Source organism: Trachinotus anak, unplaced genomic scaffold (assembly GCF_046630095.1).
Source record: "Trachinotus anak isolate AG129_WGS33_773 ecotype Australia unplaced genomic scaffold, CSIRO_AGI_Tana_v1 ptg000012l, whole genome shotgun sequence".
In the NCBI taxonomy this organism is placed as follows: domain Eukaryota; kingdom Metazoa; phylum Chordata; class Actinopteri; order Carangiformes; family Carangidae; genus Trachinotus; species Trachinotus anak.
In genome coordinates this window covers 21586368-21610337 of record NW_027273863.1, presented here as the reverse complement: position 1 = coordinate 21610337, position 23970 = coordinate 21586368, and the positions used below count along the sequence as shown (strand labels likewise).

The 23970-nt window shown below is 38.5% G+C and overlaps 2 protein-coding genes across 2 annotated transcripts; both read left to right on the top strand.

Moving 5' to 3' along the window:
• The first annotated feature begins 4378 nt into the window (after window positions 1–4378).
• On the top strand, window positions 4379–14614 carry LOC139629424 (sodium- and chloride-dependent GABA transporter 3-like). The gene is made up of 14 exons (XM_071492034.1): window positions 4379–4621; window positions 4769–4903; window positions 5102–5239; window positions 5683–5785; window positions 6330–6462; window positions 8502–8636; window positions 9482–9585; window positions 9722–9846; window positions 9960–10072; window positions 10165–10302; window positions 11147–11249; window positions 11620–11720; window positions 12175–12342; window positions 12425–14614. The coding sequence occupies exons 1-14, from the start codon at window positions 4465–4467 to the stop codon at window positions 12530–12532; spliced, it is 1761 nt and encodes a 586-aa protein (XP_071348135.1). The 5' UTR covers window positions 4379–4464; the 3' UTR covers window positions 12533–14614.
• Window positions 14615–15432: 818 nt separating this feature from the next.
• LOC139629425 (sodium- and chloride-dependent GABA transporter 3-like) lies at window positions 15433–23766 on the top strand. Its single transcript, XM_071492035.1, has 14 exons — window positions 15433–15652; window positions 15802–15936; window positions 16135–16272; window positions 16716–16818; window positions 17363–17495; window positions 17654–17788; window positions 18633–18736; window positions 18873–18997; window positions 19111–19223; window positions 19316–19453; window positions 20298–20400; window positions 20772–20872; window positions 21327–21494; window positions 21577–23766. Exons 1-14 carry the CDS (start codon window positions 15496–15498, stop codon window positions 21682–21684), a joined length of 1761 nt encoding a protein of 586 aa, XP_071348136.1. The 5' UTR covers window positions 15433–15495; the 3' UTR covers window positions 21685–23766.
• The last annotated feature ends 204 nt before the right edge of the window (window positions 23767–23970 follow it).

The following is a 23970-nucleotide window of genomic DNA, read 5'->3' as shown; positions in this document are numbered from 1 at the left end:
CCAAGTAACCAATAGTCTGACCACATTCAATGGTAATATCCAATTATTTAACAAGGATAGAAGTAGAAAGATTGTGGAGCACAGTGTGGAATAAATGATACCAGTCATTACAGCCAGTGAGTCATCTGAATGCTGATTGCTGATGATATCAACACTTATTTTTTCCTGTTTTTTCAAAATAGGTAAACACTATTTTTCAAGATAACTTAAACCAGGATTAACAAATTCACCCTCAAACTGCTTTAAGTCTGGATGGCATCTTACAAAAATTAAAAGCATTTAACTTTTGTGCATAAAGTTTTAATCTGAAAAGTATGTTGCTGCAATGGAGTAAAAAGTACAGTGCTGTACAATACTTGAGTAAATATACTTCAAGTATGTTCCACCACTAGGCAGAGTACGGCAGGTCAAGTAGTACAAATCTTGAAAGTTCAAAAAGACTGTACCCCATTGCTCCTTAATTTGAACCCATTTTATTGCTTTTGTAGACTTCAGACAACTACATACTTGTAAAAACACTACAATCCACAAAAACGTGTAACAACATGAAAATATGCAGTATTTAAAGGCTCCAGCAAAATACTAGAATAAATGTATTTAGTTAACTTGCACCTCTAGGAGTAAAACAGAACAGTTATATTTAGGAAGAAACTGTAAAAACATGCCCACAATTATTTGTTATGCTTTATAGCCTCTATAACCCCACAGTGCACTTTTGCACATCCATCATTACAAAGAAATGTTGTATGGACAAGCTTTGTTAAAACCCATTAAACTTATTCCTTCTCAAGATCTCAGGGTTTACAAGGACACCAAAAATGCTGCGCTGAATTACTGGAAAATATGTGTGAAATTCAGCACAAGACGACTAGAACTTCCCATTTGACGTGCAGCCATAAAAAAAATATTTTTCATTGTGTGATAAAGCTTCATTAAAGCGCAGGAGCAAGCTGACACAGTTTGTGATGTTACATAGTGTGGAGGACATTTTCCGTCTACACCGCTTCTAGGGAAATGTATGGAAAATATTAGCACTATTGTTACACCCAAAAGAGGATATGACTGTCGTCTGTGACTCAGCTGTCTTTAAGACTGCATGCTGTGGGAGCTGCAGCTGTGAGACCTCCTCCGAAATAAAGATGCATAATGTCTGACCTCACTCAACAGATGCCATAATGGAGCAAAAGCCATGTCAAACCACGAGTGGCTGAACACATTTTCTGGCCACTCCCTGAAACACAGAGGGATATCATTTTTCATGTTGGAGTGCTGAGCTAATCCAAATACCAGTTCTACTGGCCCACATGTGTGTTCACCGAGGAAGCAAGAGGGTGTGGTGCTGCTGTCTGAGCTAACAGGGTATTCTGGTTGTCAGTGAGCAACAAGTCCCCAGAGACCACACTGTCCACTGTTATGTATAAATGGATCTGGTAGAATAAAGGGAAGAGTTATTCAGTAACATGAGCTAGATTTATTCTTACCCTTCGTTACACGGTTTGCAACTTCAGAATGAGAATACATGCTGAGGTGTTAATTAATGCTACAGAGCTGTTTCTTTGAGATCATCCCCACCCCATTCTAACTGTGAACTAAAGGGCTCAGCATCCATCTAAGCCTATTACTTGACAGCTGTTAGTTAGTTATTATAGTCTTGTAGCACGTAGATTTGCTGTCATTGTTAATGCATTAGGCTGCAGGCATGGTTTTGTTTGGAGAATGCAAATACATTCATCTACATTGTCTGTGATGCCGGATTCGTGCTTCCTAATGAGATGGAAAATGGAAATAACCATTTATTTTCCATGTCACTCATTTTTTTTCCACAATGGGGAGAGGAAAAAGAAAAAATGACTGTTCAATATGTGAAATATAAAGTCTGTAAATCCATTATCACTTCATCAACAGTGGCCCTCAGGGAGGTGGTCTGTGGTGGATAAGTAACAATACTACAGTGTAGAAATACTCTGTTAGAAGTAAAAGTCCTGCATTCCAAATTTTACTTCAGTACCCCACAAGTACCCCATGTAGTTGCATCATCACAATGCGAAATGGCTCTCTATGCTTTTTAAAAATCATTTAAATATTTGAAAGCATTGATGAGTAAAAATGTGTACATGCTGTGTGTTGCTAACCTCCTCCGGGCTGGGTCTTGTCAAGATGACAAAAGATGAATAAACACTGATCCAGGAAAGTAAAAGTTGAGTAAGTAAGGCTGCACAATACTTTTTGCATTTGGTTCCTTAAGAGAAGCATGCAACACATCTGTAATATATACTAATAACAAGCTTTTATTAAATAGTAAGTTTATTCTTTCTTATTGGTGTATTTCTATAAAGTAGAATGTCACTCACTTTGTTTTCATCTTAGATGGTACCTATTGTTTACAGAATGAGGACAGTAATTTAAAAGACAAACAGCTCTTTCAAGGTCTGCAAATAAGCAGAAAAAAGGTTCACATCTGTCCAGCTGCCCACACGGGGAAACCATGAGCAGCACAGAGGACAGCGTCATGGTCCACCCCAGTGCATACGCCCAGTTAACGTAAACGTGCCAGTCGTTAATCATGAGACCAGAACATCTTCAAAGCTTCTTGGCATTGATTCTGCAAGTCTTTGGAACTTCTTTGGAAGGTTGTACACCTTTCTTCCAAAAGAAGACTGACCTCCTGTAAATGATGAGCCCAGAGTTTGTTCAGCAGCTTAAAATGACCCATAGTTTCTTTTTATTGTTGGGCTACATCTCGTTATTATGATGGAAGTAAAGGAACAACTGTGGTGATGTAGCTTAAACAGCAACAAATTCCATGTGAGGAGGTTGGGTTGAATGGATGAGTCATCAAATCCAATAAGTTTCACATAGAAGATGGAGAAGTCATAGGTGTTCGGTCCTTGGGTGAAATCAGCAGTTATGTTGTATCCTATGACAGTGAAGTTCGTCTCATCCTAAGGAACATTATGTTAACCCAAACCACTTTTTCTTTTTCTTAACCTAACCAAACCATGAGGTTCCTTATGGTTAGCTGCATGTTTATTTTTGTAACTACGTTCCGCCGCTATACACTCCTGATGTTTGTTATTCTAACAAATGTCTGGTACACCTACCACCGTAGGGGTAGTGTTCCAGGAGACACTCCTGAGGGTGTATCCCATTAAAATCATTTTCATACTCAAACCATCCAGTAATCCTTCATTCCCTGTGGATAGGAGCATTGTCTTCCTGTTTCTCCAGGCATTTTTCAAAATTTTCTTTTGTCACCTGTAACAGACAGGTCACAGACTACAAGCCCCATGTGCCAAACCAACAGGTAACACACAAAGCTTTCTAACGATCAAACAAACACAACATACCTTTACTTAATTGTAGACGAGCCCCCACTTTGTCACAGCTTGGCTCTCACAGCCATGACAAGGAGGGAGACACACCAATGCTAACATTAAACAAGAATATCTATTAGAGAAATAAAGTAAATTTATAATTCCTAACAAAAAACTAACTCATGGGGTGTGACAATCAGTAAGTCAGTGTGAAGTTCATGTTGTGTGAGTGGGCATGGGTGTAAGTGTTGTAAGGTGCATAAAATAAACAAGAGGATAACAGCAGACCTAAAGCAGCTCCCATCACCACCTGAGATGCCTACAAAGAGTGGGGGAGAGAGAGACATGAGTGACAGGAAGTGCCTTTAATAGGCTGGTGAACACTGGGCCCAGGTGTCACCAGGAAGCACTGATGACCAGAGGTGTACAATACCGTCACACAACAACAGGGGTCACCACACTTAACCTAACCAAACCATGAGGTTCCTTAAAGTTAGCTGCATGTTTATTTTTGTAACCAAAGCTACTTCTGTTCTGCCGCTATACACTCCTGATGTTTGTTATTCTAACAAATGTCTGCTACGCCTACCACCGTAGGGGCAGTATTCCAGGAGACACTCCTGGAGGTGTTATCCCATTAAAATCATTTTCATACTCAAACCATCCAGTAATCCTTCATTCCCTGTGGATAGGAGCATTGTCATCCTGTTTCTCCAGGCATTTTTCAAAAATTTCCTTTATCACCTGTACACAACTACACAACCACTACCATCCACTTTGTAACTTTGTCCACTTGCTGTTCAGCCCTGGGCAGGTAATGTAAATGTAATGGAGTTTTCATATTTTTGTTTATTTATTTTTGGAGATGAATACAAGGACTAATAAGCACAGTACGTATATACACAAAAACAAAAAGTGATAAAAATCTTTGTACTGTTATTTGTTATTTTAAAAGTGCTAATGAGCAATTGGATTTGACAGAACATCCCACAAACAATCATCAACCATTCACAGTGGAATTACTGGTTTTGAATGTAATATATGCATCAATTGCTGTCTATGATAATACACATCATAAAAGCAGCACACATCAGTTTTTAGAACATTGGAATAACACAGTCACACAAGGAATTAAGATCCTGATCTTAAGATGAACAGAGAAAGACGAAAAAGAGCTCATCAGATGAAGGATGGAGACAGAGGACAGTGGACAAATAAAACTGAATATATTCTGGTTGTTGCAGGAAATGTGGTCGGTTTGGGCAACGTGTGGAGATTTCCTTACCTCTGCTACAAGAATGGTGGAGGTGAATCATACAAACTTTGTATTTAGTAGAGCTGAATTATTTTTGTATTGTGGATTGGAAAAAAAATATTGAGGATTGGCAATTGAAGGAAATCGCTTATCTAATTTGTCATTTCCATGACAACACTTGTCTCTATATTTACTTCAGGTGCCTTTCTGGTGCCATATGGTCTGTTTGTTGTGGTGTGTGGGATTCCTCTGTTCCTGCTGGAGTCTTCAAGTGGTCAGTACACCCAGGAAGGATTCATCACCTGCTGGAGAAAATTTTGTCCAATAGCACAAGGTGAGATGCAGTCAGCAGAGGAGAAAAAAACATCACACTTCTAACATGTTATTGTAATATCAACTTCAAAAATCGAACTATTTTTGTCCAAAACCCAAATCGCTGTGAAAATGTGGTTCAAATAAATATCTGAACTAGATGTAAAGACTTAAATCTTGATACCCTAGAAAATGTAAACTATAATTTTCTGTATTTTAGGAATAGGATATGGGCAAGCCATAATGAAACTTTATGACTTCAGCTTTATTATAATCCAAGTCTGGGCTCTCTTCTACCTGGTGTTTTCATTCAAATCCCAGCTCCCCTGGGCCAACTGTGAAAACGCCTGGAATACAGGTAAATGTAATATGAATGTAATTGAATTTATGAAATTTTCAGTTTCTTAAGCACACAAACAAGTGCTATAAACAGAGAATGACAGTAGCCAAGGTGAGATTAAATAAAATCATGTAATGTGGTTAAAAGGAAGACTATATTACCCTGTTGTTTTGTCTACATCATCGAGTTCAGCAAGGACTGGAACTGGACATAAATAATAACATAGAACAAGTAACAAACAAAAAACTTGTTTCTCAGGGGGTCTGTACAGTTTGTGATAAATCTAGACTTTATTTGTGCACTGTCCATTGTAATTGTAAGTAATATTTCTTTTCACTGTGGACGGCAAAACCGTTTTGGGGGAATTCTCAGTGTCACTGCAAACATCTTCTGTTAGTCTGGTTAAGATAAGAGTCATTCCTTAAAGTCACTACTTTCATTTGTTGGTTCTCTTTAATCAGTTAACTGTATAGGTCTTCAGATTTTGAATTCTTCTTCACCAAATGTGACTACAAATCAGACCATGTCGACCAACACCACCGCTGCTGCCACCGAGTTCTGGGAGTGAGTCTAACTTCATATTAATTGCTTTTCATTGAGTAAATATTACCACATAAATCATTAATCATTAAGATACTAAGTATTATAGCAACATTGAATGAACAGTAATTATATTATTTGAAGAGTAGTTCTGCTTTGTCTGTGAAAATAGTTTTATCTGTGTCAACAGTACCAACAGTATTTGATACAGGTCTGATGGTGCGGACTGAAACTTCAAAAAAAGGATCAAACAACCTCCTGCAGCACAATCTTCTGTCGCAACAACCCAAAATTTTAGTTTAGTTTATAAATGTTTTTCTCCCAACAACCCACAATTGAATGTTCAATAACTAACACTACAGCCAAGGGCAGGCAACAGAAAATGTGACCTTTTAATACCTTCTACAGTGTTTTTTGACTCATGGATTTGTGGCTAACTGAGAACAATAATTACCATGAAATATATCTTTAAAGAGCTTACACTGGACATTTTCCCCGGTTGCCACCTATTAAGTCTAAACTGTCAAATGCTATTTTATTGTACCTCTTAAATTTCTCCTCTACTCAGACGACGTGTACTGGCCATGTCTGGAGGCATTGAGGAGCTGGGCAGTGTGAGATGGGATCTTGCCTTGTGTCTTCTGGCCTGCTGGGTGTTCTGCTACTTCAGTATCTGGAAAAGTGTCAGATCCTCAGGAAAGGTCCTGTGGAAATATTGTATATAAAATGTTACATATTCAATTCAATTCAATTTTATTTGTATAGTGCCAAATCATAATATACATTATCTCAAGGCACTTTACAGGGTAAGGTCAAGACCTTACTTTGTTACAGAATAAACCCAACAGTTCCCACAAAGAGCAAGTGCTTGGCGACAGGGGGGAGGAAAAACTCCCTTTTAACAGGAAGAAACCTCCAAAAGAACCGGGCTCAGGGTGGGGGGTCTGCCTCAACCGGTTGGGTTTAGGAGGAGAAAAAAGGGGGGGTGGGGGGAGGAGAGAGGAGAAAAGAGAGAGAGAGAGACCAGGAACAGCTGTGTAGGTAATGGTGTTTTCAATAATAATGACAGATAACAGTGGTTAATAGTAAAGATGAGTAGTGGTGGATCTGGGTCCTGCTGCTCCAGAGGCAGAGAGACCTGCAGAATGAAGAGAGAGGGAGGGAGAGAGAGGAGAAGCACAAACTACGGGAGAGAAAAAAATACAAAGTTAATGGCATAAAGTAGTCGAGAGAAAGAGAGAGAGAGAGAGAGAGAGAGAGAGCAAAGTGCATCATGGGAATCCCCCAGCAGTCTAGCTCTACAGCAGCATAACTAAGGGATGGGTCAGGACATACCCGAGCCAGCCCTAACTATAAGCTTTGCTAAACAGGACAGTTTTAAGCCTGATCTTAAAGGTAGAGAGGGGGTCTGCCTCCCGAACCCACACTGGGAGCTGGTTCCACAGGAGAGGAGCCTGATAGCTGAAGGCTCTGCCCCCCATTCTACTCTTACAAACTCTGGGAACCACAAGTTGACCTGCATTTAGAGAGCAAAGCGTCCTATTGGGAAAATAGGGAACTATAAGCTCTTTAAGGTACGATGGTGCCTGACCATTAATGGCTTTGTAGGTGAGGAGGATTTTAAATTCGATTCTGGATTTTACAGGGAGCCAATGCAGAGAAGCTAACACAGGAGAGATGTGATCTCGTTTCCTAGTTCCTGTCAGTACTCGTGCTGCAGCATTTTGGATCAATTGGAGGCTTTTTACTGAATTTTTGGGACATCCTGACAATAAAGAATTACAGTAGTCCAGTCCTGAGTTAACAAATACATGAACTAGTTTTTCAGCATCCTTTAGACACAGGATGGGTCTGATTTTTGCAAGATTGTGCAGGTGGAAGAAAGCTGTCCTAGAGACTTGCTTTATATGTGAAGTAAAGGACAAGTCCTGGTCAAAAATGACACCAAGGTTTCTGACTGTAGCACTGGAGGCCAAGGTGATGTCATCCAGAGTCAGTATATTATCACATAGTGTATCTCTGAGGTGTTTTGGGCCAATTACAATAACTTCAGTTTTGTCTGAATTTAAGAGTAAGAGATTACTGGTCATCCAGGTTTTTATGTCCTTAAGACAGACCTGAAGCTTGGCTACCTGGTTAGTCTCACCTGGCTTCATGGATAAGTACAGCTGGGTGTCATCTGCATAACAATGGAAATTTATCTGGTGCCTCCTAATAATGTTTCCCAGAGGGAGCATATATAGACTGAAGAGCGTTGGTCCTAGCACCGAACCTTGTGGAACTCCATGACTGACTTTTGTGATGATAGAAGAGTCATTATTAACATGAACAAACTAGAGTCTATCTGACAGATATGACTTAAACCAGCTTAGTGCGGTTCCTTTAATGCCAACCATATGCTCTAGTCTCTGTAATAAAATCTTATGATCGATGGTGTCAAATGCAGCACTAAGATCTAGCAAGACAAGTATAGAGACAAGTCCATTGTCTGAGGCTATGAGGAGATCATTGGTAACCTTAACCAGAGCTGTTTCTGTGCTATGATGGACTCTAAAACCTGACTGAATATCTTCAAGCAAACCATTCCTGTGCAAATAAACACATATGGTTGATATGGATTTTAGAAACAAATACTCTTAACTTGTTTTCATTGATTTTCTAGTTTCAAAAAAGATTCTGGAAATTATATATGTGTGTGTGTGTGTGTGTGTGTGTGTGTGTGTGTTTTTTTTTTTTAAAGGTAGCATATTTCACTGCAACTTTCCCCTACGTGATGCTCCTGATACTGCTCATCAGGGGACTGACTCTACCTGGAGCATGGGAAGGAATTCACTTTTACCTCTATCCTGACTTGACCCGTCTGGCTAACCTTGAGGTATTTTATTATGATACCATTTCATGTTACACTTGAGAAAGACCATGGTGGTTGGTAATCCACTAGTCACACAACAACCTTCAAGCACCATGGACAAATGCTGCATCTGCAAAAATCCAGAAAAAAGAGTTCAGAAAAACTAAGCATCACATTCACTAAAAGAGTCTTCACTCCTATAATCTGGGATTGAAAAGTGCGAGACAATCTTTCTTCTTGGACATCACCAAAACCATTAAGCACTTTATTTGCCACGCTTGATAGGTGGTAGACAGCATTAATTGCCCCTGAACTCTGTTCAATGGATAAATGCAATGAGTTTGCTTCCTTTTTTTTTTTTTGGATAACATTGAAAACATACACATCAGTAGTCCCACGTTAAACAAAGAAATGTCACCAATACTTCCACATAAAAGTAAGCCCAGTTCAATGCCATTGCCTACAAAACTCTACAATGTCTGAAGCCATCAACATCCTACCTGGACATCTCCGGCACAGTTTTAGATTGGTTCAGATCCTATCTGCAAAACAGGGACGATTTTGTTTCCATTTAAGCGGATCAGTGCAGCATTAGTAATAAAAAGGGCGTTGTACTGGACTACTGTGGCGAAGAAGGAGCTGAGTTTCAAGTTCTTGATCTTTAGAAAAATCTCTTCTAAATACTTGTGAAGTCACACAAAGTGTGGCTGTAACATTTATTGTTAAGTCTGAGTCTAAAGAGCAAAACAAAAATGCCTGTCTTGCTCTGCCAAGGACATGTACAGTACTACTTTTACTGCAGTAAGCAACACTCCCTATTAGACTCCTGTACGATCCTATATACAATCATTTTTTTTGTCACATGACAGGTCTGGATAGAGGCAGGAGCTCAAGTATGCTTCTCCTACAGCATTTGTTCAGGAAGCCTAACTGTTCTTGGCAGCTATAATCGGCACAACAACAACTGTTACAAGTAAGTACAAACTGTAAAATAGAATTCATTTTAAAGGCTGTTTTACTTTGAATGAAATTGCTCGGACTATAAAATGATGACAAAAACAACAAAAGTTTAAAATTTAAGCTTTGGTTTGTGTCTCTGTGGCCTTCAGAGACTGCTTTTGGCTCTGTCTGCTGAACTGTGCGACCAGTTTTCTTGCTGGATTTGTCGTCTTCTCTGTACTTGGATTCATGGCTCAGAAACAGGGTGTTACTGTCGACAATGTAGTCGAGTCAGGTAAATACAAACATTTAAAATGAAATTCAACTAAAGTTTAGTTTTAGGCCCAAATACAGATAAAGTAAATGAATATTCTCCAAATGCCTTTTTTGTCAACGTCTAATTCATAGGTCCAGGTTTGGTCTTCATTGTCTACCCTCAGGCTACAGCAATGATGCCTTTTCCACAGTTCTGGAGCGTCTGCTTTTTCCTGATGCTCATTTTCCTCGGTGTGGACTCTCATGTAAGATGTTTTGCTGTATTACTGGATAAATAATAACTGGTGCCTTGTGGCCACAAAAATGGAATAATTTGCTTGTTTCATTTTTTTTCCAGTTTGTGACAGTTGAGGCTTTTACCACCGCAATAAGCGACTTGTTTCCAAAGATTTTGCGCGCAGCAGGAAGGTCTGAAATCTTTATTCTCCTCCTGTGTTTGCTCTTCTTCCTCCTACATCTGACTTTGGTTACTGAGGTGAATAAAGTATCCCCATTAAAGCGTTCAAACTAGGGATGTCACGATACCAGAATTTTGGTAGTTGGTACAAATACCACTGAAATTCCACGATTCTTGATCCCAGATTTGATACCACAGCAAATAAACAGAAGTCAACAGAGGCTGCTTGAATGCATGCGAAAGTACGAGCACATGATCCATATAATCAGTGTGGAAGTAGATGTTTAAACTGACTTATCAGGGTGACAGACCCATGGCGTGAAAATATTCATTTAAAAAGTCAGAGTTATATTCTGACTGACTGAACTGACTGTACTGACCTACTAATGTTCTGTGCAGCTCATTAGCTGCCGTGTTTGCCTAAACAAGCTAACATTAGTCTTTGTAAACATTGTATGTGAAGTATTGTTATAACAGACACCAGCGGGGCAATAACGGTAACATTTCAGGACACGAACTTGTTGACAACATGTTGTTGAAAAAGTTATCAACTGAAACTCACCCTGAACTCTGTGCACAGATCTGGATGTCTGTCTCTGAGCTGCTTAGAAAAGTTTGAGGTGTTTCCTTCTGTAACATGGTTTGCATTCTGGTGTTTCCTCCTGTGGGACAGTTTGCAGTGTTATTCTACTGCTCTTGTCAGTCTTGGAAGAATCACATCTCTAGTACCTATGACATCTACGGTATTTACGGTACTTAATGAAAACAAGTACTGGCACATTTTCTGAATTTTGGCATCGACTTGGCTAATGAAGTACTGGTTCTTGTGACATCCCTAATTCTATTATTCTATATTAATTATTGTCACTAGATGTTTTTGAAACTATTCCTTACATTCAAAACTTTTTTCTTCCTGCTGTAGGGGGGGATGTACATATTCCAGCTCAGTGATTATTATGGTTGTACCAGAGCTTGTCATTATTTTTTCGCTTTATCTGAGTGTCTGGCTCTGGCCTGGACTTTTGGTAAGTTCAAAAATCATTTATGGTCAATCTGATTTTCATGATATGCTCTGACTATTTATACAGCATGAATGTATGCATATGTTTTTGTTTCCGAATAATCAGTTATTTGGTTTTACTGTTCTCATATAGTACCAGTCAAACATTTGGACACACTGTATAAACAGGATATATAGGATGAAAAATAATGCTGTTTTTTTGGTTTGGTCAGACTGGTTGCATTACCTGCATGTAACCAACAGTTTTTATTTGATTGTTTATCCTGCCTCCTCAACCACAGTCTTATTTCAGCTGCAGTCCTGTGCCATATAATAAAAAAAAAACTTGATATGACTTAAAAACTGGTCTAATGTATAGTCTGTGAACTTCTTAGGTGCTGACCGTGTTATTAACAACATTGGGGACATGACTGGACAGAGACCATCTGTTTTCTTCAAACTGTGCTGGAAATACATCATTCCTCTGCTGTCATTGGTGAGCCAAATAAGTTTGAACAGAAACAAAACATAGCTGTATTGTTCTAATTCAAAGACTAAAAGTCAGGAGCCCAGCCCCCACATTGATTTGGCTCAGCATGGGCATAAAGATGTATAGGATAAAAGGGATGTCATTACTTTTGCAAATATTTGCTCATAACCTCATGGTGGTGCTAGAGTAAATGATAAAGGATGCTGCAGGAACGTTTTTAAAAGATTTCATGTCAATCCATCCTGTAGTTATTGATGAATTTTAATGAGGACCAAAGTGGTGGATCGACAGAGCAACACTGTCATACCTAAAGCCACGCTGCTATACATTGTATTCTGAAGAACTTAAACACTAGCAGCACTAATATGTGACATATTTGTGCTACTTTGAGAAGGTCTACTGTATGTCCTTACACATTTCTAAGTTCAAGTCTTTATTCAGTTTTTTTCTTCCTTCACAGATTTCCTTTATCCTGTACCTGGTTGGTTTCACACACCTAACGATTAATAACTACGTTTATCCTGGCTGGGCGTACGCACTAGGCTGGAGCATGACTCTCTCCTCTGTTCTCCTTGTGCCGCTGTGGGCAGCTGGGCAGATGTGTTTGACGCCGGGAACCTTCAGACAGGTCAGTGCTTCAAGAAGAGTTTTCTGCAGCTCAGGAGGGGGGATAAAGTGGTGCTTAAACTTACTTATTTTCTTTGTTCCAGCGTTTGTATATCCTCTGTCGTCCTGCTGAAGATCCAGCCTGGCAGGAAAGAGAAATGGGAGAGGAGGGGATGACTGAGGAACTGAGAACGTCTGCAGTGACAGCTTAATATTAACTGAAAAGTCATGCTAACTACACTTCAATCATTAGATCAGTTATAAATAAGTAAAAATGCTGGTTACTTCTCATTCTTATGTAGCAGCATCCCTAAACGTTTAAAGTTATCTCAGTTATCATTAAGTCTTGTATTACTGTGTGCTTTCTCTTGTCCGAATCGATTTCTTCCATGTGTTCCTACTTGGTTTTGTCACTGACCAATCTCTTGATCTTGATTTGCTCTGAATGATATTTTCAAGAATGAGAAGAGAAACGTCTTGTCTATAAGTACTGTACATTAACTGTATTTCTAACCTTTGCTCTCTCCGAGACTACACAGTACTATAATAATAATGACAGTAATAAGTCCTAGGGGTGAGCGATCTGATCTAATAATCGTGAACCATGTTTTGGCACATGATCCACTTTTCAGGTGAATCGTACAGATCACGTCATTAAAAGCTGTTACATTTAGATAATTAATTTTAATAGTTCAATTGCTGCTAACCAGCCCATTGTTAACTATATGACAGCAGCTATGTTAACTATGTTAACAGCAGCTGGTAGCGGCAGTCCTTGTTGAACAAGAACTACCATCACTAGCTGCAGTTCACGACCCTGGAGTCTGCTCACAGAATGAAAGACCTGCCTGCAGGCAGGGTGAGCCAAAGCTAGCTAGTCAGCAGCGACTGAACTTTGAAATTAAAGTACTTACAAACAGCACCTAATCAATAAATAACAGCACTGTCCAAATGAATACTCCATATGAATAAGCGAAAAGTGTGATTGGTTGTGACACAATTTGGAAACAGAAGACAGCATTGTAGGTGAAGAACAAAGTGCCGCAGGAATGAGTCCTAAAACCAGGAAATTAGCATTTTTGAACTTCCAGGTCCCTCATCCTGAAGTCTATGGATATTTGGTTAGATGGATGAAATAGGGTCTGTGGTTAACACAAGCTCAAGACATTTTCTTGTTTATTATGCAACACAAAATATATCAGTAAATATCCCATATCTTTAAGTGGCTAAATGAGGCTACAGAGTTTGTTGGGAACATTAAATGTCATCACGCTGTATATGAAAACCGATCTACTCACCAGTCACACTGTGGCGAGCAGACAAACATTCGAAAAAAGCATCAAAGTGGTAGAAATAGCAAATCACAACTTCTGGACATTACTTTCACAATAGAATCAGAGCAGAAATGGAATGCAGACTGAGATTCAGATTGTGGATTGCAATTCTACCCAAAAAGGTTGTTATATCTTTTTTGCTAGATTGCCCACCCCCAATAAGTCCTCATCTGTCTTTCTTTATATGACAGAACACAGAGAACACTGAAGGACTCAACTCATCATCATGAAGAGCTCAAGCATGTCTGATATTACTTTTGCTAAATCATACATCTGGTTAACTTTTTGGTTCCCTTGAAAACAACCTGATGTTCCATACAGTATGTGAAAACAGGACAAAGCAATAAGAAGTTTCTGAAAGGCTTTTTGAGTAATTTGTTATTTCTGAAATTAAGGGTCTAAGGACAGGGGATGTCATATGCTGTGCAGATTTTAAAGCCCCTTGAGGCAAATTTGTGATTTGTGATATGAGCTATATAAATAAAATTGACTTCACTTATAGCCAAAACCAAACCAGTCCATTTATATCTTTACTGCAATGAAGGGCTATGGGCCAGAAAATGAAAGGTTTCATGTTCATCTGAGTCTTTGAATTCAGCCCTTTATAGCTGATAGATAGATAACAAAAGGGAAACTAGACAAAATTGATCAGATGTATATATGTATATATAATGCTGACATATGGGTAAAAGAAAATGAAATAGCCTAGTAGTCACAAAGCTTCATATATTCATAAATATTTTTCTTTTGTTTTGAATCCCCCATTGAAAGTTGTATGAATGGTTGCATAGTAAAATAACTAACATATCTCCAATGCTTTGTGTTGCATTTACACTTTGCAGTGTTATATCACCTACAAATTTTAGGCTTAGTGTAACTTAAATAATCGCCTATCAGAAAGAATAAGTAAGTAAGTTATCAGAATTGGAAAGATTCGGTAAAAACCTAGCATATGGCTCGAACACCTATGGTCAAATCCTGATTTTATAATCACGACTTTGTTTGACAAAATCATCAAACTCATAAATTAAGGACAACGGCTGTGCTGTGATTTCAGCTATATTTACTTGCAAAATCATCACTCAGACAGAAAGTTAGAAGCAACAGAATATCTTTCTTATTTCGTCTCTCACAGCACACAGCCTCTGTCTGGGATCCACAACAGTTTAGCCTTTATTTACTTCAACTCACATAACACCAAATTAACTGAGGAGCTTCTTGACTACCTCAGCGACCTCTGCCAGGGCTATGGGTGGGGCTTTTGACTCTGCCTTCTCCACAGAGGACATGTTAGTCAGGATCACTTTCCTTTTAGCTCTGTTTTGGTCTCCACCCACATGACCATTATACCTTTTCAGTAGCTTGCTTTTGCTGAACAAGTACCAGCCACCCAGTAATGCTGTCTACCTGCTGTTCAGCCCTGGGCAGGTAGTGTACAATAAGTTATCTGAATACTTCTTTTTTTGGAAATGGCAACTGGGGCTCATGAGAGCAGCACAGAATATATATTAGGTAAACTGGAAAGAATAAGTGAAAAGAGGATAAAACGCACTGTACTGTTATTTATTTCCCATTAAAAAAAAAAAAAAAAAAAAAAGTGCTGATGAGCAATTAGATTTGTTCCCACAACCATGAAGCAACCATAAAACTCCTCTTGGTTTGGCAAAATGAAAATCAAACATCAGCTGTTAATACTGGAATTACTGGTTATCTATGTACCTTTGCTGCCTTGAGGGGTGGGGATGGGGGGGGGTGAAGACACATTGTAAAAGCACCACACGTCAGTTTTTTGTACTTTGCAATAACACAATCACACAAGGAATTAAGATCCTGATCTTAAGATGAACAGAGAAAGACGAAAAAGAGCTCATCAGATGAAGGATGGAGACAGAGGACAGTGGGCAAATAAAACTGAATATATTCTGGTTGTTGCAGGAAATGTGGTCGGTTTGGGCAACGTGTGGAGATTTCCTTACCTCTGCTACAAGAATGGTGGAGGTGAATCATACAAACTTTGTATTTAGTAGAGCTGAATTATTTTTGTATCGTGGATTGGAAAAAAAAAATATTGAGGATTGGCAATTAAAGGAAATCGCTTATCTAATTTGTCATTTCCATGACAACACTTGTCTCTATATTTACTTCAGGTGCCTTTCTGGTGCCATATGGTCTGTTTGTTGTGGTGTGTGGGATTCCTCTGTTCCTGCTGGAGTCTTCAAGTGGTCAGTACACCCAGGAAGGATTCATCACCTGCTGGAGAAAATTTTGTCCAATAGCACAAGGTGAGATGCAGTCAGCAGAGGAGAAAAAAACATCACACTTCTAACATGTTATTGTAATATCAACTTCAAAAATCGAACTATTTTTGTCCAAAACCCAAATCGCTGTGAAAATGTGGTTCAAATAAATATCTGAACTAGATGTAAAGACTTAAATCTTGATACCCTAGAAAATGTAAACTATAATTTTCTGTATTTTAGGAATAGGATATGGGCAAGCCATAATGAAACTTTATGACTTCAGCTTTATTATAATCCAAGTCTGGGCTCTCTTCTACCTGGTGTTTTCATTCAAATCCCAGCTCCCCTGGGCCAACTGTGAAAACGCCTGGAATACAGGTAAATGTAATATGAATGTAATTGAATTTATGAAATTTTCAGTTTCTTAAGCACACAAACAAGTGCTATAAACAGAGAATGACAGTAGCCAAGGTGAGATTAAATAAAATCATGTAATGTGGTTAAAAGGAAGACTATATTACCCTGTTGTTTTGTCTACATCATCGAGTTCAGCAAGGACTGGAACTGGACATAAATAATAACATAGAACAAGTAACAAACAAAAAACTTGTTTCTCAGGGGGTCTGTACAGTTTGTGATAAATCTAGACTTTATTTGTGCACTGTCCATTGTAATTGTAAGTAATATTTCTTTTCACTGTGGACGGCAAAACCGTTTTGGGGGAATTCTCAGTGTCACTGCAAACATCTTCTGTTAGTCTGGTTAAGATAAGAGTCATTCCTTAAAGTCACTACTTTCATTTGTTGGTTCTCTTTAATCAGTTAACTGTATAGGTCTTCAGATTTTGAATTCTTCTTCACCAAATGTGACTACAAATCAGACCATGTCGACCAACACCACCGCTGCTGCCACCGAGTTCTGGGAGTGAGTCTAACTTCATATTAATTGCTTTTCATTGAGTAAATATTACCACATAAATCATTAATCATTAAGATACTAAGTATTATAGCAACATTGAATGAACAGTAATTATATTATTTGAAGAGTAGTTCTGCTTTGTCTGTGAAAATAGTTTTATCTGTGTCAACAGTACCAACAGTATTTGATACAGGTCTGATGGTGCGGACTGAAACTTCAAAAAAAGGATCAAACAACCTCCTGCAGCACAATCTTCTGTCGCAACAACCCAAAATTTTAGTTTAGTTTATAAATGTTTTTCTCCCAACAACCCACAATTGAATGTTCAATAACTAACACTACAGCCAAGGGCAGGCAACAGAAAATGTGACCTTTTAATACCTTCTACAGTGTTTTTTGACTCATGGATTTGTGGCTAACTGGGAACAATAATTACCATGAAATATATCTTTAAAGAGCTTACACTGGACATTTTCCCCGGTTGCCACCTATTAAGTCTAAACTGTCAAATGCTATTTTATTGTACCTCTTAAATTTCTCCTCTACTCAGACGACGTGTACTGGCCATGTCTGGAGGCATTGAGGAGCTGGGCAGTGTGAGATGGGATCTTGCCTTGTGTCTTCTGGCCTGCTGGGTGTTCTGCTACTTCAGTATCTGGAAAAGTGTCAGATCCTCAGGAAAGGTCCTGTGGAAATATTGTAAATAAAATGTTACACGTATGGTTTAAATGGATTTTAGAAACAAATACTCTTAACTTCATTTCATTGATTATCTCCATTAATCATCGTCAAAAAAAAAAGATTAGGGAAATTATGTTTGTGTGTGTGTTTTTTTTTAAAGGTAGCATATTTCACTGCGACTTTCCCCTACGTGATGCTCCTGATACTGCTCATCAGGGGACTGACTCTACCTGGAGCATGGGAAGGAATTCACTTTTACCTCTATCCTGACTTGACCCGTCTGGCTAACCTTGAGGTATTTTATTATGATACCATTTCATGTTACACTTGAGAAAGACCATGGTGGTTGGTAATCCACTAGTCACACAACAACCTTCAAGCACCATGGACAAATGCTGCATCTGCAAAAATCCAGAAAAAAGAGTTCAGAAAAACTAAGCATCACATTCACTAAAAGAGTCTTCACTCCTATAATCTGGGATTGAAAAGTGCGAGACAATCTTTCTTCTTGGACATCACCAAAACCATTAAGCACTTTATTTGCCACGCTTGATAGGTGGTAGACAGCATTAATTGCCCCTGAACTCCTTTCAATGGATAAATGCAATGAGTTTGCTTCCTTTTTTTTTTTTGGATAACATTGAAAACATACACATCAGTAGTCCCACGTTAAACAAAGAAATGTCACCAATACTTCCACATAAAAGTAAGCCCAGTTCAATGCCATTGCCTACAAAACTCTACAATGTCTGAAGCCATCAACATCCTACCTGGACATCTCCGGCACAGTTTTAGATTGGTTCAGATCCTATCTGCAAAACAGGGACGATTTTGTTTCCATTTAAGCGGATCAGTGCAGCATTAGTAATAAAAAGGGCGTTGTACTGGACTACTGTGGCGAAGAAGGAGCTGAGTTTCAAGTTCTTTATCTTTAGAAAAATCTCTTCTAAATACTTGTGAAGTCACACAAAGTGTGGCTGTAACATTTATTGTTAAGTCTGAGTCTAAAGAGCAAAACAAAAATGCCTGTCTTGCTCTGCCAAGGACATGTACAGTACTACTTTTACTGCAGTAAGCAACACTCCCTATTAGACTCCTGTACGATCCTATATACAATCATTTTTTTTGTCACATGACAGGTCTGGATAGAGGCAGGATCTCAAGTATGCTTCTCCTACAGCATTTGTTCAGGAAACCTAACTGTTCTTGGCAGCTATAATCGGCACAACAACAACTGTTACAAGTAAGTACAAACTGTAAAATAGAATTCATTTTAAAGGCTGTTTTACTTTGAATGAAATTGCTCGGACTATAAAATGATGACAAAAACAACAAAAGTTTAAAATTTAAGCTTTGGTTTGTGTCTCTGTGGCCTTCAGAGACTGCTTTTGGCTCTGTCTGCTGAACTGTGCGACCAGTTTTCTTGCTGGATTTGTCGTCTTCTCTGTACTTGGATTCATGGCTCAGAAACAGGGTGTTACTGTCGACAATGTAGTCGAGTCAGGTAAATACAAACATTTAAAATGAAATTCAACTAAAGTTTAGTTTTAGGCCCAAATACAGATAAAGTAAATGAATATTCTCCAAATGCCTTTTTTGTCAACGTCTAATTCATAGGTCCAGGTTTGGTCTTCATTGTCTACCCTCAGGCTACAGCAATGATGCCTTTTCCACAGTTCTGGAGCGTCTGCTTTTTCCTGATGCTCATTTTCCTCGGTGTGGACTCTCATGTAAGATGTTTTGCTGTATTACTGGATAAATAATAACTGGTGCCTTGTGGCCACAAAAATGGAATAATTTGCTTGTTTCATTTTTTTTCCAGTTTGTGACAGTTGAGGCTTTTACCACCGCAATAAGCGACTTGTTTCCAAAGATTTTGCGCGCAGCAGGAAGGTCTGAAATCTTTATTCTCCTCCTGTGTTTGCTCTTCTTCCTCCTACATCTGACTTTGGTTACTGAGGTGAATAAAGTATCCCCATTAAAGCGTTCAAACTAGGGATGTCACGATACCAGAATTTTGGTAGTTGGTACAAATACCACTGAAATTCCACGATTCTTGATCCCAGATTTGATACCACAGCAAATAAACAGAAGTCAACAGAGGCTGCTTGAATGCATGCGAAAGTACGAGCACATGATCCATATAATCAGTGTGGAAGTAGATGTTTAAACTGACTTATCAGGGTGACAGACCCATGGCGTGAAAATATTCATTTAAAAAGTCAGAGTTATATTCTGACTGACTGAACTGACTGTACTGACCTACTAATGTTCTGTGCAGCTCATTAGCTGCCGTGTTTGCCTAAACAAGCTAACATTAGTCTTTGTAAACATTGTATGTGAAGTATTGTTATAACAGACACCAGCGGGGCAATAACGGTAACATTTCAGGACACGAACTTGTTGACAACATGTTGTTGAAAAAGTTATCAACTGAAACTCACCCTGAACTCTGTGCACAGATCTGGATGTCTGTCTCTGAGCTGCTTAGAAAAGTTTGAGGTGTTTCCTTCTGTAACATGGTTTGCATTCTGGTGTTTCCTCCTGTGGGACAGTTTGCAGTGTTATTCTACTGCTCTTGTCAGTCTTGGAAGAATCACATCTCTAGTACCTATGACATCTACGGTATTTACGGTACTTAATGAAAACAAGTACTGGCACATTTTCTGAATTTTGGCATCGACTTGGCTAATGAAGTACTGGTTCTTGTGACATCCCTAATTCTATTATTCTATATTAATTATTGTCACTAGATGTTTTTGAAACTATTCCTTACATTCAAAACTTTTTTCTTCCTGCTGTAGGGGGGGATGTACATATTCCAGCTCAGTGATTATTATGGTTGTACCAGAGCTTGTCATTATTTTTTCGCTTTATCTGAGTGTCTGGCTCTGGCCTGGACTTTTGGTAAGTTCAAAAATCATTTATGGTCAATCTGATTTTCATGATATGCTCTGACTATTTATACAGCATGAATGTATGCATATGTTTTTGTTTCCGAATAATCAGTTATTTGGTTTTACTGTTCTCATATAGTACCAGTCAAACATTTGGACACACTGTATAAACAGGATATATAGGATGAAAAATAATGCTGTTTTTTTGGTTTGGTCAGACTGGTTGCATTACCTGCATGTAACCAACAGTTTTTATTTGATTGTTTATCCTGCCTCCTCAACCACAGTCTTATTTCAGCTGCAGTCCTGTGCCATATAATAAAAAAAAAAACTTGATATGACTTAAAAACTGGTCTAATGTATAGTCTGTGAACTTCTTAGGTGCTGACCGTGTTATTAACAACATTGGGGACATGACTGGACAGAGACCATCTGTTTTCTTCAAACTATGCTGGAAATACATCATTCCTCTGCTGTCATTGGTGAGCCAAATAAGTTTGAACAGAAACAAAACATAGCTGTATTGTTCTAATTCAAAGACTAAAAGTCAGGAGCCCAGCCCCCACATTGATTTGGCTCAGCATGGGCATAAAGATGTATAGGATAAAAGGGATGTCATTACTTTTGCAAATATTTGCTCATAACCTCATGGTGGTGCTAGAGTAAATGATAAAGGATGCTGCAGGAACGTTTTTAAAAGATTTCATGTCAATCCATCCTGTAGTTATTGATGAATTTTAATGAGGACCAAAGTGGTGGATCGACAGAGCAACACTGTCATACCTAAAGCCACTCTGCTATACATTGTATTCTGAAGAACTTAAACACTAGCAGCACTAATATGTGACATATTTGTGCTACTTTGAGAAGGTCTACTGTATGTCCTTACACATTTCTAAGTTCAAGTCTTTATTCAGTTTTTTTCTTCCTTCACAGATTTCCTTTATCCTGTACCTGGTTGGTTTCACACACCTAACGATTAATAACTACGTTTATCCTGGCTGGGCGTACGCACTAGGCTGGAGCATGACTCTCTCCTCTGTTCTCCTTGTGCCGCTGTGGGCAGCTGGGCAGATGTGTTTGACGCCGGGAACCTTCAGACAGGTCAGTGCTTCAAGAAGAGTTTTCTGCAGCTCAGGAGGGGGGATAAAGTGGTGCTTAAACTTACTTATTTTCTTTGTTCCAGCGTTTGTATATCCTCTGTCGTCCTGCTGAAGATCCAGCCTGGCAGGAAAGAGAAATGGGAGAGGAGGGGATGACTGAGGAACTGAGAACGTCTGCAGTGACAGCTTAATATTAACTGAAAAGTCATGCTAACTACACTTCAATCATTAGATCAGTTATAAATAAGTAAAAATGCTGGTTACTTCTCATTCTTATGTAGCAGCATCCCTAAACGTTTAAAGTTATCTCAGTTATCATTAAGTCTTGTATTACTGTGTGCTTTCTCTTGTCCGAATCGATTTCTTCCATGTGTTCCTACTTGGTTTTGTCACTGACCAATCTCTTGATCTTGATTTGCTCTGAATGATATTTTCAAGAATGAGAAGAGAAACGTCTTGTCTATAAGTACTGTACATTAACTGTATTTCTAACCTTTGCTCTCTCCGAGACTACACAGTACTATAATAATAATGACAGTAATAAGTCCTAGGGGTGAGCGATCTGATCTAATAATCGTGAACCATGTTTTGGCACATGATCCACTTTTCAGGTGAATCGTACAGATCACGTCATTAAAAGCTGTTACATTTAGATAATTAATTTTAATAGTTCAATTGCTGCTAACCAGCCCATTGTTAACTATATGACAGCAGCTATGTTAACTATGTTAACAGCAGCTGGTAGCGGCAGTCCTTGTTGAACAAGAACTACCATCACTAGCTGCAGTTCACGACCCTGGAGTCTGCTCACAGAATGAAAGACCTGCCTGCAGGCAGGGTGAGCCAAAGCTAGCTAGTCAGCAGCGACTGAACTTTGAAATTAAAGTACTTACAAACAGCACCTAATCAATAAATAACAGCACTGTCCAAATGAATACTCCATATGAATAAGCGAAAAGTGTGATTGGTTGTGACACAATTTGGAAACAGAAGACAGCATTGTAGGTGAAGAACAAAGTGCCGCAGGAATGAGTCCTAAAACCAGGAAATTAGCATTTTTGAACTTCCAGGTCCCTCATCCTGAAGTCTATGGATATTTGGTTAGATGGATGAAATAGGGTCTGTGGTTAACACAAGCTCAAGACATTTTCTTGTTTATTATGCAACACAAAATATATCAGTAAATATCCCATATCTTTAAGTGGCTAAATGAGGCTACAGAGTTTGTTGGGAACATTAAATGTCATCACGCTGTATATGAAAACCGATCTACTCACCAGTCACACTGTGGCGAGCAGACAAACATTCGAAAAAAGCATCAAAGTGGTAGAAATAGCAAATCACAACTTCTGGACATTACTTTCACAATAGAATCAGAGCAGAAATGGAATGCAGACTGAGATTCAGATTGTGGATTGCAATTCTACCCAAAAAGGTTGTTATATCTTTTTTGCTAGATTGCCCACCCCCAATAAGTCCTCATCTGTCTTTCTTTATATGACAGAACACAGAGAACACTGAAGGACTCAACTCATCATCATGAAGAGCTCAAGCATGTCTGATATTACTTTTGCTAAATCATACATCTGGTTAACTTTTTGGTTCCCTTGAAAACAACCTGATGTTCCATACAGTATGTGAAAACAGGACAAAGCAATAAGAAGTTTCTGAAAGGCTTTTTGAGTAATTTGTTATTTCTGAAATTAAGGGTCTAAGGACAGGGGATGTCATATGCTGTGCAGATTTTAAAGCCCCTTGAGGCAAATTTGTGATTTGTGATATGAGCTATATAAATAAAATTGACTTCACTTATAGCCAAAACCAAACCAGTCCATTTATATCTTTACTGCAATGAAGGGCTATGGGCCAGAAAATGAAAGGTTTCATGTTCATCTGAGTCTTTGAATTCAGCCCTTTATAGCTGATAGATAGATAACAAAAGGGAAACTAGACAAAATTGATCAGATGTATATATGTATATATAATGCTGACATATGGGTAAAAGAAAATGAAATAGCCTAGTAGTCACAAAGCTTCATATATTCATAAATATTTTTCTTTTGTTTTGAATCCCCCATTGAAAGTTGTATGAATGGTTGCATAGTAAAATAACTAACATATCTCCAATGCTTTGTGTTGCATTTACACTTTGCAGTGTTATATCACCTACAAATTTTAGGCTTAGTGTAACTTAAATAATCGCCTATCAGAAAGAATAAGTAAGTAAGTTATCAGAATTGGAAAGATTCGGTAAAAACCTAGCATATGGCTCGAACACCTATGGTCAAATCCTGATTTTATAATCACGACTTTGTTTGACAAAATCATCAAACTCATAAATTAAGGACAACGGCTGTGCTGTGATTTCAGCTATATTTACTTGCAAAATCATCACTCAGACAGAAAGTTAGAAGCAACAGAATATCTTTCTTATTTCGTCTCTCACAGCACACAGCCTCTGTCTGGGATCCACAACA

Coding starts and splice junctions, on each gene's coding strand:
- LOC139629424 (XM_071492034.1), top strand. CDS start 4,465: ATGAACAGAGAAAGACGAAAAAGAGCTCATCAGATGAAGGATGGAGAC. Junction 4,622..4,768: donor CTGCTACAAGAATGGTGGAG/GTGAATCATACA, acceptor TATTTACTTCAG/GTGCCTTTCTGGTGCCATAT. Junction 12,343..12,424: donor CGCCGGGAACCTTCAGACAG/GTCAGTGCTTCA, acceptor TCTTTGTTCCAG/CGTTTGTATATCCTCTGTCG.
- LOC139629425 (XM_071492035.1), top strand. CDS start 15,496: ATGAACAGAGAAAGACGAAAAAGAGCTCATCAGATGAAGGATGGAGAC. Junction 19,224..19,315: donor TCCTCGGTGTGGACTCTCAT/GTAAGATGTTTT, acceptor TTTTTTTTCCAG/TTTGTGACAGTTGAGGCTTT. Junction 20,401..20,771: donor GGCTCTGGCCTGGACTTTTG/GTAAGTTCAAAA, acceptor TGAACTTCTTAG/GTGCTGACCGTGTTATTAAC.